The 13,050-nt window shown below is 41.8% G+C and overlaps 2 protein-coding genes across 10 annotated transcripts in view; one reads left to right on the top strand and one right to left on the bottom strand.

The window, feature by feature from the left end:
- Positions 1-13,050, top strand: part of LOC122783710 — a 43,994-nt gene that overhangs the window by 18,130 nt on the left and 12,814 nt on the right. For 2 of the 9 annotated variants that reach the window (XR_006362072.1, XR_006362074.1), the window contains one exon: positions 11,548-12,677. The exons of 1 other annotated variant lie outside the window; for it this stretch is intronic. Coding sequence is in view for 2 of the 8 variants with exons in the window: in XM_044048506.1 (XP_043904441.1) it covers positions 11,573-12,418 (846 nt within the window). In the remaining 6 variants the exon portion in view is untranslated. Of the gene's footprint in view, positions 1-7,534; positions 8,441-11,547; positions 12,826-13,050 lie in introns of those variants that run through there. 6 more of the 9 variants (XR_006362073.1, XR_006362076.1, XR_006362075.1 and 3 more) reach the window with 6 other exon arrangements.
- Positions 4,235-7,427, bottom strand: gpr31 (G protein-coupled receptor 31). Its single transcript, XM_044048505.1, has 2 exons — positions 6,563-7,427; positions 4,235-5,163 (listed from the first exon to the last, which is right to left on the bottom strand). Exons 1-2 carry the CDS (start codon positions 7,091-7,093, stop codon positions 4,699-4,701), a joined length of 996 nt encoding a protein of 331 aa, XP_043904440.1. The 5' UTR covers positions 7,094-7,427; the 3' UTR covers positions 4,235-4,698.

Genomic DNA, 13,050 nt, shown 5'->3' with positions numbered 1-13,050 from the left:
CTTATTTAATCCATATTTTCTTCACCAAAAACAGTCAAGGAGGCATTTTCATTGTTGCATTTTTTGATTTACTTTAACAAAGTTAAATTGGACGTTTTTAAATTCAAACAACATAGATCCCTATGCAATTAAAGTAACACAAAGTAAATAAAACTTGTTTGATTAATACAGCTAATACCACACAAAACCACCCCCCAGTATTCATGTGTTAATGCTGCGTAAAACAACACATGTGGACGTGTGAAGTGACATTTTCAGTCAGTGAAACGTTTGACGGATATCGTCCTCGAAGAGCGCTAATCAGAGTTCATAATCATTTAATGAAATAATCACGTTTCATCAACATCATGATCAGATGAAGGACGAGTCAGCAGAAATATAATCACTGGAGTGATTACAACTCTTAAAAGACGAGGCTCGTTTTTATGGAATGCAGAATCAAATGTCAGGGATTTGGCATAAATACTCGCTTATTTGTTTGATTACGCAAGTACAGAAGAGGATGAGGGCCAAATGTTAAAAAAAGAAATGGAAAACAGTCTGGTCGAAAGGGGGCGTGTCTAGGGGAAACCCCCCCCACAAGTATCCAGTAAGAGGTGGGGCAACATGACTCTATCACACTAAAATTTTGATATATGAGAAAATCTCAAAGTAAAAGTGTTAGTTTTGATATTGAATGGTAATATGATGATGCAGAATGAATCCAAACAGCAAAAACAGACAGAAATAAAATGCTTTATTTTTATTTGGTATGACTTGTTTTTATACCATATGTTTGTAACACTGTGCATCTGCAGGGCTTTTATTTTGTAAAGCACTTGCGTCACCCGTGTATTTGTTATAAAAGAAATAAAATACATTAGCTGCTCCTCGTAGCTCAACATACCATGAATCCTGCATTATTTTCACTCATTTAATAGCATTTTTGCTTAAAAGTCTTATTTACACATTAATTTTATTGAGCTATTGCAGTTTAATGTCTTCTAATATCACTTTTAAAGCAAAAACCAGGACAAAAACAACAATAATTAAAGAATAGGTCATAGTCACAGGCAGCACACAGTGTAATGTCTTACATCAAACTAACTCAAGGTATTTCAAGGGTTCGTCCTTGAGTTTGATGAGATTATAAAGCCTACAAAGTTTATTAATCCCTCATCATGACACAAATGAATACTGAAACCCTTACCCTAATACTGAACATATTTGAGCAGGGCTTATTTCTATTTTTGGGAGGTGGAAAAAAAGAAAAACATAACACAGGTAGTGTTTTGGGATTTGGAAACACTCACACAGCTGCATTCTTGTCAGGACGACGTGTCGCGACTCGCAGGTGAACACAACCTCGCGAAAACGCCCACGTCCCAAATAGACTTTAATTAATTTAAGAGTGAGCGTACGTGAAGTGAAGCATTCACACGTCCGTGTCTGTGCACGTTCACTGTCTGTAACAACAGGTAAACAAAGAAGAAATTGGTACATTTAGTACATATACAGTGTATATATAGCTAAAAAACAACAACAAGTCAAGAATTAAGTATATTTGACATCATCAAGACATATTTACACCACAACCGGACAAAAGTACACACAAAAACAAGGTTGTACTATGTGACCTCAAGTGTTGTGTTTGCGTTTACGTGGCTAATATTTGCCGTGTTTTTTTCCCTACACTGACGCGTTGTTAGTTGACATTTGCAGAGGCGCTGGTTAATGACACGCTGACATTTTATGATCCTGTGTTTGCATGTTTGCATTTTGAAGTCAAAAGTTCATTTTCTCCACACCCAGCCACACCAAACTCCATTTAGAAAATCAGCATTTTAAGCTCACACGGACAGGGGAACTGCTGTATTACCACTGCCTCGTTTAGGAAATTTGTGTCACTCGGGTGAATCTGTACAAAGCATTACAAGTGCCAAAGTCACAGGAGTCACAAAAAAACACTTTAGAACTTTACTAATGAAGGCGACAGTGGATCAGAAAATCCCTGAATTTCTCTATGGGGTTTGGTGTGGGAGGGTGAGCGGTTTACACAGACACGAAAGCCTCTTGTTGTTAAAGGCTTCAGACAGCATTCCCACGGCTCCTTGAAATCCTTGAAAAAAACTTTCAAGGCCCTTGGGAGTTTTTGAAAACTGCTAAAATCCTAAATACTAGACATGGGGGTCATTGAAAGTGCTTGAATTTTGTGCAAGAAAAAAGTGAAGTTGATTTTCATGTAAACGTCTCCCGTGTTTGTTACAGCGCCACCTACTGTTTCCCTGCGTTGCTTGATGTACGTAGACGAGGCCTGCGCATTCAGTCCTTGAATTTAAGGGGAATTGGTCCTGGAAAAGTCCTTGAATTGAAAAATAAGGTGTAGGAACTCATGTGTCCAGGAAACTGGAACTGTCCCTGTAAGGATGGGGTTTCCCTCTGTTGCGTTTAATTGCGAAACACTGTGACACACACACACACACACAGTGATAAGACTTTAATGACTTCATGTCTCGGCCTATGACATCACCAGAGTGGGCGTGTCCTAAACACGCACTGCTGAGTTTCTGTGAATGAGTCTGGGTCAAGTATTTGTTTAGTCTGGCCATCAGCTACCATGACGACTGCTCTAAGTGATGCATTCAGTGGTGGTATAAACTGTGGTTTAAAGCTGCAGTACGTAAGATCACTGTGAAAAAAAAAGGTGTAAAAATGACTTGGAATTTTAAATAACTGTGTTGTCCTGGTACCAATAAGAATTTTTGGTTGCTGAGTGACATAACGGAAGATGTGGTGGTAATGATGCAGTAGCCTATAGATGTGCAGTGGTGTGCGTGTGCGCTATGGTTGTTGAAGCTCAACTGTCTCGTGAATATAGTGCATAATAGTGTGTTTTGTATGTGGTTGTGGTTTTTTTTCTTTTTATTGCTGAAGGCCCTGACTGAAACCCCACGGTACACTACTGTGTGTGTGTGTGTGTGTATGTATATATATATATGTATACATATATATATATGTATACATATATATATATGTATGTATATATATATATGAAAATGAGAAATATGAGAAAATGACATGAAGAAGCAGCATAGAGAAAACGTGTATTATTCTGAAAGGTTGTTGTAGAATTGTTGCTTTAAACTGCTTCAAATCATCTCCAGCTTCCAAAACCACAATGAAGGACAGTGTATTGACATTTTTTATTAAAAATTCATTTACAACAAAGAAACTCTCCCAGACATAAAAATACATACATATATACACACACAGTATAAACAAGCATCAGTTTTACATCAACATGAATGACCAGCTTCCTGTTTTGGCCTTTTATCTAAACTGTTATGTAACAGAGGAAATTAAATTACATCTATTTTTTTGGGGGTTTTTTTCTCTCCAAAGCAAAGAATTTCTGCCAGTGAACATAAACGTTTCTCTTTTTTTTCTTTCCTCCTCCTCCATCACATCTTCATGGAAAACTCAGTAAAGAATGATTGAAAGTCTCGGCCGTGGTGGTACGCTGATGTTCTCGCTGGCACGTTAAAAACAAGTGTGGCGCTCCGACAGCTCAGATAACGGCCGTGTGTGTGTGTGTGTGTGTGTGAGAGTGTGAGTGTGTTAGTGAGTGTGTGAGTGTATGAGACAGACACATAAGATTCCTGAGCTTTCATGTTCAAAAACTCCTCCTTTTTCACCGTCCAAGCCAAAGAGACAAAAAATGTGCATACTTCTGCTCTTAAAAAAAAGAAAACACCCTTAAAGAAAATAAACTTAACATTAATACTTTTCTAAACAACGAGGAGCTCCTCTGGACCTCTGTATGTCGTTATTTAAGAATTGTGAGAAAATAGAAACTTAAAGTAGGACTGCACGCAGACAGGGCCCTCGCGTCAGCAGTTAATTAGCAAAACCTTTCAACAACTCCTCACCTTTGATGTGTCTCGCTCAGTTACGTTGCGTTGCAGAAATCTCCAAAATAGACGCCAAATATTCAAAATGGCTAACTTCCTGTTGAGTTGAGGCCATGGTTACAGTCGACTTTTTTGTCCGTCATGGTCTATAACATCTTCCCACCAAGTTTCGGGAAATTCGGTGGGACTTGACGTATGCAGCAGTCATAGGGCACTTCCTGTTTCGTGGCGAATGGTCAAAATTCGCCAAAACGCAGAGGGTTGCCGTGGCTGTGCCGTTTTGTATCCGCAAAACCTTTTGACAACTTTTCACCTTTGATGCGTCTAGTACGGATTGTAATGCACTCAAACGAGTTTGCTCATTTACGTTGGGTGCAAATCACCAAAATGGCTTACTTCCTGTTGAGTTGAGGCTATGGTTACAGTCGACTTTTTTGTTCGTATCGGTCTATAATATCTTCCCACCAAGTTTTGGGAAATTCGGTGGAACTTAGGCGGGCGCCATAGATCCCGGGAACTATGTCAATATCACATTTTTAGCCAGACCAGACCTCCATGCCAAGTTTCAAGAGTTTTTATGCACGTTAACGCCCTCAAAAATGACAGGAAAAGCCACCGATATAATAAAACAATTATAGTCTGAAGGATAACAATAGGCTCCTCGCACAAATTTGTGCCAGGAGCCGTTCGAACTGCACAGCTTGTCTTCACGTTACTTTCAGAGGCCCCCGTTTTGTAAAAATGAGTCCATGTGAGCGTAGGGGGAAACTCTGAGAGTCTCAGGTAGGATTCTCGTCCACGACGACCTTCAAATGACTTTGTTGTTGCGCGCCGGGTTCGCCGTGTTCACCGTCGAGCTGTCCACCGTCATCGTGTCGCCCTTCGCCAGGAACGGGAAGTAGTTGGAGATGTAGAGGCCTTTGAACTTGGTGCTGCAGAAGCAGTAGACCAGCGGGTCCAGGAGACAGTCCACGTATGAGAGGACCATGAGGCCGTCGAAGGCCAGCGTGGCTTTGTCCTGGACGTACGCGCTGGAGTCCTGCACACGCACGATGAGCAGCACCATCCTGGCGATGGTGCAGGGCAGGAAGCAGAGGGAGAAGACCACCATGACGGAGGTGACGAGGAACACCGCCCGCCTCAGCTTGGTCTTGTCGCCGACCGTCTTCTTCCTGAGGCGGTTGACGATGCGCACTGTGCAGTAGATGAGGATGACGAAGGGGATGAGGATCTGCGTGAAGAAGACGGCCTCGCGCAGACTGTCCACCACGTCCTGGACAAATCAAGAGAGCAACGTTTTTTTAGGGCTGGATCACGTGCAGCATCAACAAAACTAAACTCGTCAATCCGGGAAAACACACAAATATACACCAAAAATAGATCAAATAAAGAAAATGTCATGAGAAAGTTGAAAAATACAAGAAAAACATAACAAAAACACATTTAAAAATGCGTGGAAAACACAAGGAAACTGTGGAAGAAGCCAGAGTTGTTTTAAAAACAGTGAGAGAGTTGCTCTCCTAAATGAAAACCTGAATTAATGAACACATTATGAAAACAAACAGGACGTCCCTCACATGGTGGTTTCCCTCATGTTTTCACAAAGAACAAAGTAAACATGTTTTCAGTTTTGATGCAGTCTCCCGATCTTCTGCAACACATTTGGATTTTTAAGTTCCCGCTTAAATGCTGCTAAATTTTACACACTGTACCTTAAAAGACGGAACGTTTCTAACTTTCAGTCCTGACCAGGTGACTTTTGTGCTTTACAAGCGTAACGACAACACACTTACTTGGCTCACTGATTTTTTTTTGTGAAATTTTGGTGTAAACTTTCTGTAAATTTCTGGATACCAGGATACCAGGAAGGATACCACTTTTTATCACGAGAGTCAAACGTACTCGATTAAACCTCATCTACGATTGAATCATAAAACAATGACACAACTTAGACGCTGTGGTAAAATAATATGTTCTGTGTGTGTGTGTGTGTGTGTGTGTGCGTGTGTGCGTGTGTTGACTCTGTTTGTCTCAGCTTTCATCAGCGTCGCAGCAGAAATAGCTGTTGAAACAGATGAGTGTCATTATTCTTCTTCTCTGCTCCGTGTGCACGACATCAACCAACATTCTTCATTTACAGTCAATATTTCAGTTTCATGAAAAATATTTTAAAAAATGCACCAAAGAAATTGTATGAAAAACTAATGAAGGAGATGAAAATCTGAATTACTGAACACATCAAAACAAACGGACCTCTCACACATGGTGGTGGTGGTGATTAATTTGAGATCAACTTCTGAGATAAATAGGAAAAAAAAAAGTAGTTTCTTTGGGGGCCTGAAAAAATATCTCCCACGTCCCATCAGTGGGTCCTGACCCAGTGTTTGTGAACCAATGAATTTAGCCATTTTCCAACCATCTCTTCACTTCAGTTTGACGAAAATGTGCCACAGAATTTTTGTGTTCTTCTTCAACGTCTCATGTCATCATTGGTGTGAAAGTTGCAGAGTCAGCACTGAGTTGCTACATATTTATAACTGACAGGAAACACAAGTGAACACATGAACACACCCACACAAAAGTCCTCTGTTCTTTTTAAAAGGATGAATCATATTTTCCAACGAAAGCAAAAAGACTGAAGAGAAGAACCTTTTCCACCGCCAGACGTTTACCTTGATCAAGGTGTCCTCCTCGTTCCTGTGGCTGTTGCAGCACTCGAAGGTCTTGAGCATGGTGGGGATGGTGAGCGGCAGCAGCAGCAGCCAGATGAGGACGGAGATGTGCGGCGACTTCTTCAGCACGCGCAGCACGTTCTTCCTGCCCGGATGCACCACGTTGAAGTAGCGGTGGATGGACGTGACGGTGAGGAAGGCGATGCTGGCGCCGCGGTTCAGGAACAGCATGAAGAGCATGGCCTTGCAGACCACGTCGTTGCCACTGCGCCGCTCGCCCTGGATGAAGTTGTGGGCCTTGATGGGCAGACAGAAGAGCAGCAGGATGTCGGCCAGCACCAGGTTGAAGAGGAAGATGTTGTTGCTGTTGGACTTCCAGAACTTCAGCTTGAATATGAAGAGGTGCAGCACGGAGGCGTTGAGCGGCAGCGCCAGGATGAAGATCACGATCATGACGGACGCGTAAAAGATGTAGAGCCGCGTGTGCGTGGCCTCGCAGTCCTCGATCTTCTGCAACGTGCCGTTTGCCATGTCTGTCTCTGTCTGTCTGTCCTGTCCTGCATGCAAAGTGTCCCAAGTCGAGACTGAGGAGGAAATTACCTCACAGAAGAACCTGCCAAACAAGTTTCTCCTTCCTCACTTTTAATCCTCTGCAGGGGTTTTTGTCTTCTTCCCTCACTTCTCCTTGTTGAATTTTCTCTCTTGTCAAATCGCTCTGGTTTTATTTACCGTCCTGTTGTTGTGGGAGAGTCAGTCAGTCAGCTCCAAGTCTGGAAGTTATTCTGTCAGAGTGGACAGTGGAAAAAAAAGGAACGGGCAACAAGCTGCTCTGCTTTGTAGTCGTGCTGGAGCTCCTCCTCACTGCCTGAAGGAGGTGAGTCAACAGCTGCTGCTGGGACCAATGAGCTGAGACTCCAGCCTCTAACATTCAAAATGCAAATGTAATCACAGTGGCTCACTCACTCACTTACTCACTCACTCACTGGTTTGTTCAATATGATCAAATTAAACAAATGTGTGAAACATGTGACGCCCTAACTCATATATGCTCATATATGTTTGTGAACCAAAAATCCAAATCTGTAATCTGGATTAAATCCGGATGAAATTTTATTCCATGGTAGAGTGTCCGACCCTGCATACACACACCAAATTCCGTCCAAATCCGATGAGATATGACAGAGATATTAATACAATGTTTTACAGTTTTGCCCATTTAAAGAGAACGGGATTTGTTTAAACTTTGATGACGTTTTGCAACGTCGCCGCTGGGTCGATTCTGACCAAATTTGAATGGGAACATACTCGGGCAATCACCTACCCGCCACAAAAAAATCTGATTGATCCTTCAAAAACTGCGTACAGAAAGTTGCTAAAAGGAGAGCAAGCTTACAGATAAAAATGCAGATGTCCTCAGTTTACAGCGTTTCCTGTCACCGAATCCCAGAAGCTTCTGTGCGACCGTTTGTTTCCGAGCCGTTTTAAAACCGCGCGACGTGTCTCTCCGTCTCTCCGAGAGACACAGATGCTAAAGAGACGCCGCCGAGGGACGTGCAGATTTAAACCCTCGTCTCCAGAGGACGCAGATGTGGATGCCCGGGAATTTGCCCGGGTGAGCACGACGCGGTGTCACCGTCAGTGTTTGCTTCTATGTAAGGACAAGTCATGTATGTTGTTGTTTTTTTTACTCTGCGTCTGTGTGTGTGTGTGGAATGTGAGTCCTGAGGGAAACTGGAGGAGAAGCGGGTGAACGCTGAGGCCTCACACTCAACCCCCTGCATGCCTCGGACTCCTTTGCAGACAAGTTCAGACACACAAAACTCCTTCAACTCTTTTTCCAGGAAGACATTTCAAGTAGAGGACAGGACCTCCATCCAAGTATGCTTCATATTTTTAACATTCATTTGATTTCACTGGTAAAAGTTGCTTTAAATTTGTTAATATGTGTAAAAACAGAGAGGGGAAAAAGAATTCAAAAGATTCAAGATTAACATTTAAAGGAGATTCTCAATCCCAACTTTCTCTCATATAAGGTTTTATGAGCAGTGAAGATTTATGCTTCAGCTAATCTATGTAAATCCAGATTCTCTGCATGTGCTGCGTGTCTTCATTTCTTGATTTTAATCTGTCGTCTCTCTCTGACTTGACCTTATCAGATGGCGGTGACTCACAAACACACACACACACAGACACACACTCCTCACACAGTGATTTAACTGTTTACCGGGTTAATCTGTAACTCGTGTTACCTCTTGTAACTGAAGCCCAACAAACATCACATACATAACATATTAAACAAATCCGAGGAGCTGCAACGTCAGAGAAGTCCGAGTTTATTATTTATTTATTTTTTATTAACGTGTAAAAGTCCCTTTAAGATAAACTAATTTACTAAAACACGTGGACTTAATCAGACTCACTTTACTTCACTCGCTGTTCTTTTATTTTCCACGTGACTCAGACTGTGACCTTCCTGGTGTGAGGCAACAATGCTAGCCACTATATCACCGTGTTTCCCCAGCCTGTTTTTTTTTTATTTTTTTGTCTTTTACATGGTTTTATTTACCAATATTTTAAATGATTTTGACTGAAGTTTCAAATGGTCATTTTTACATCATTATTCTCATTTTTATATTATTTAAAATGCTTACTGTGTGATGTTTGTGCAGATGTTATTCAGTCTGTGGAATATGATGTTATATTTAATTTAAAATGGTAATTTCTTTACATATTTTGACTTAAAGAAATACATTTTTCAGCACCCTGAAACGAAACTGCCTTTGGGCTCAGTAAAGTTGTTTTGAATTCAAACAGCAATACAGATTTACCGAACTATTTTGATGTTTAACTTACATTATTTTTAACTGAAGTGAATGTTCTGTATTGACATGTGTGTATGTCTTTGGTCCATGTTGTGTTGCTTTCTAGTTTTGTACTTTTACATGTCTTTAACAAACGGATAAAACAATAATAGAGAACATTAGTTCCATATCACGATATAAAGTTATGTCAACAGATGGGGTAAAAACACCAACATTGTCAAAAAACGTTTGTTAAATAAGCTTATTTTAACATATAAAGTTATGTCAACAGATGGGGTAAAAACACCAACATTGTCAAAAAACGTTTGTTAAATAAGCTTATTTTAACATATATTACATAGAGATGTAGACAAATTGATTTGGATGGCTTAATACCACTTTTATGTCCAATACCAATGCCGATATCGCAAACTCTTCCGATATCAGTCTTTTTTTAAATGTATTTTTCAGTTACTTTTGTGCACTTCAGCAGAAAGTTGGTCACAAGGTCAAATCAACGACAGTGAAAACCATTAAACCTCTCTGATGGTGGTGATTATTCAGACTAATGATGATAATTATAACAAAAGCTGTAATTATGGTTAGTTTACGCCAGAGTTCAGAGCCGACGAGCGTTTCGCCGCCTGTCAATCACGTCAACAATCGCACGCCTGTGCTCGGGATTGTCAAACCAACCTGTGACTCCGCGAACTTGTGCTGACGACTGTAAATCACGGCGCCCTGCAGCGTTTTTCACCCTTTCATCTGTGCGTTCAGTATCTCACAGCAGCGTGAGAGGTTTAACACACGTTCACTCACATGTGAATCTTTTTCTCCTGCACCTGCAGATTCTTTCTGCGTTACACAGTGAAATCCATATGTTACCCACTCGTACTAAAGCAGGGGCTCCCAAACGTCTCAGTCTCCACGTCCCAAAAATAACCAGGGCAGAGTTTGGGGATTATCCCATAATCCCAGAGGACACTATAATGTTTCCTCTGCTGCTGTAAACTGACACCGTCAATCAATCACCTCAACGGTCATCGTGGGAAAGATTATCAATATTTTTAATCCAAATTTAACCTCTGTTTTTGTGTCTTTTGCAATAATTATAGCTGAAATATGATGCATAATTACAGCTGCATTGTGCGGGCCCTCACAGCCACTTCTCTGCCAGCAGGTGGCGCTATGACCTTTTCCTCAGTTTTCATGTGCTGATGTTTTCTGGGGCTGAGTCTCTCATCTCACGTGTGAAGTTTTGCGCAGATCGGTCAATGTACAGCAAAGTTACAGGGCACTTCCTGTTTTGGAGCGAAATCGCAGATAAATTAAAAATGGCTGGCTTCCTGTTGGGTCAACTTAATGTCCGTAGAAGTGTTCGAGGTTGGTCTCTTGTGTCACGTATGAAGTTTTGAGCCGATCGGTCAATGTACGGCAAAGTTACGGGGCCACTTCCTGTTTCGTGGTCGAAATTCGCCGAAATCCCAATGGTTGCCGTGGCCACAAACCTTTGAATCAGCGAAACCTTTTTGTAACTTTCTATCTTCGATGTGTCAACTACAAATTTACAATTTTTTTTATCACGGTACGATTAACGTGCTCAGACGAGTTTGTTCATTTACCAAACATGAAAATTCAACAAGATGGACGCTAAATTCAAAATGGTCAACTTCCTGTTGAGTTGACTCCATGGTCCTAATAGACTTTTTTGTTTGTCTTGTGCTGGGACATGTTTCCACCAAGTTTTGTGAAATTTGATGCAAGTTTCGGCATGTCATAGCGTTTAGTAACTCAAAAATGCTATTCTATTTTCGGAAGGATTTTCTTTTTCCAGGAATTGTCGTATTGTTTTTTTTACAGCCTTATACAACGCAGTAAATACAATAAATCTTATTTGGTTTTACAACTTCATTGCTGTATTTTAAACTTTAACAGAATATTGTTATTAAATTACTTGAATGATGAAGTTACTGTGTTAATGATTAGTCAACGTGTGAGTGTCACTGTATTTCCTCACACTTCCTGGGCTACTTCATTAAATGTGACTTATCACTGACTAACCCAGGCTGTTTGTCCGTCATTACTTCATGACCGGGACTTATTTGAAGTGGAATTTTTTTATACTTTATTTAAAACCACATTATTACAAAATTCCCTGTATTGTTTTCTGCTCATGTGTCGCAGGGACTGAAATACACCGGGACACAGTATGTCCCTCTGTAGTGAAGCACGTCCTGGAGGTATTGTATCTTCTGAGTCCAGAGAAAGACATTTGTCCCCCATGCAGAAGAGTGAGAATGCTTCCAGGATGGACAGAAATAATTTGCAGGTCACGGATCAGTGGGAGCTCCAGAGGACGTCTTCCCTGCACCCGCAGCAGCCCAGCAGGACGCCACTGACCTCTGGCGTCCAGAGAATGTCCTCTGTTCCATGTTTGGTCTGTGGAGACGGACAAACCCGGCGTGAAGCCTTCAAGGTTGTGACCTTTCAAAGTGAGCGTGGCCACGAGTTGAGGACCTTACAAGAACTGAGAAGAATTCAGACTGAGGACATCTCCAAGGTTCATGACCGAGCGCAGACTCTTTTCCTGCTTCGGGGTGACGGAGATAACAAGTCCCCCGTGGGACGAGAAGGACACAGTGAGACAGAAGACAGAAGGGTTAAACATGAAGAAATGGAAGCTGCAGGAGGAAAAGTCGAGGTGAAAGGTGAGAGTCAATTCTCTCACGGGGAAATGTTACGGTGGGAACTGCGTGTCCAGCAGAGACACCCACACGTCTGGACACCCAAACATCTCATCAGCGCTGGACCTGATTTAGTTCCCCCTCGGGTCTGCAGGAACCAGGAAGTCGCTGTTGGTTTAAAAGCAGGGATTCCGACCACAACATGGACAGTGTCTCAAGCCCCGACGTGGAAACTCTGTCCACAAGCTGCGATGAAACGGAAACACATTTCCCTCTGTGGCCAAGACGAGGAAATGGCACTTCAAACTCTCACTGGGGCAAAGGTCAAGAACAAGCCTCGGCAGGGACAACATAGCACAAGCAGAGATTAAACAGCTTTGAAACGCACTTTGTTTCCCACAGATTCCAATGTAAGAAGCTCAGGTGTCTTCATCAGCCGCAGCTGTGACTATGAGGATGAAGATAACCCACTCTCGCAGTGTCACCACTTTCCCAAGCTCCCATTTCTCCCACTCTACTCCGGCCCTCGGGATTCCCATTTAAACTCAGCAGTGAAATGGAAAGTGAAGCAAGACCAGAAACTTGGATCTGGACAACAATCGTCTCCCTCCGCCTCCAACACAAATAATGGTAATTTGACCCACAGTGTGTGTTCAACATCTCCTCAGAATATTTGTTACAGAGGTGGAAAGAGTGCTGAAATATTCTACTCAAGTAAAAGTAGATGTTTTGATAGCATTTTTCCAGTAAAAGTACTGGTCTAAAAATGTTACTTTTTTAACAGGGCTCTTTCTTGTGTCGTGCAAAAAGGACAAGGGAACACAAATCTCACATTACAAATCAAGTGCTGACAAAATAAAATATGTATGCCACTCACCCATGGACCTTAATTAACGCCAATTCACCTGTCCTCGTCATTCACCTGTCCTCATCACTCACCTGTCATTCACGTCCTCGTCATCACCTGTCTCATCACCTGTCCTCATCACTTGTCATTCACCTG

Source organism: Solea senegalensis, linkage group LG17, assembly GCF_019176455.1.
Source record: "Solea senegalensis isolate Sse05_10M linkage group LG17, IFAPA_SoseM_1, whole genome shotgun sequence".
Taxonomy (NCBI): domain Eukaryota; kingdom Metazoa; phylum Chordata; class Actinopteri; order Pleuronectiformes; family Soleidae; genus Solea; species Solea senegalensis.
Note: the sequence above shows the minus strand (reverse complement) of the source record. Positions and strands in the feature narration are given on the sequence as shown.

Bases quoted from the DNA above. Each gene is read 5' to 3' on its own strand.
- gpr31 (XM_044048505.1), bottom strand. From the start codon at position 7,093: ATGGCAAACGGCACGTTGCAGAAGATCGAGGACTGCGAGGCCACGCAC. The intron at 5,164-6,562 runs GTAAACGTCTGG...TGATTTGTCCAG, and splicing joins AGGAGGACACCTTGATCAAG to GACGTGGTGGACAGTCTGCG.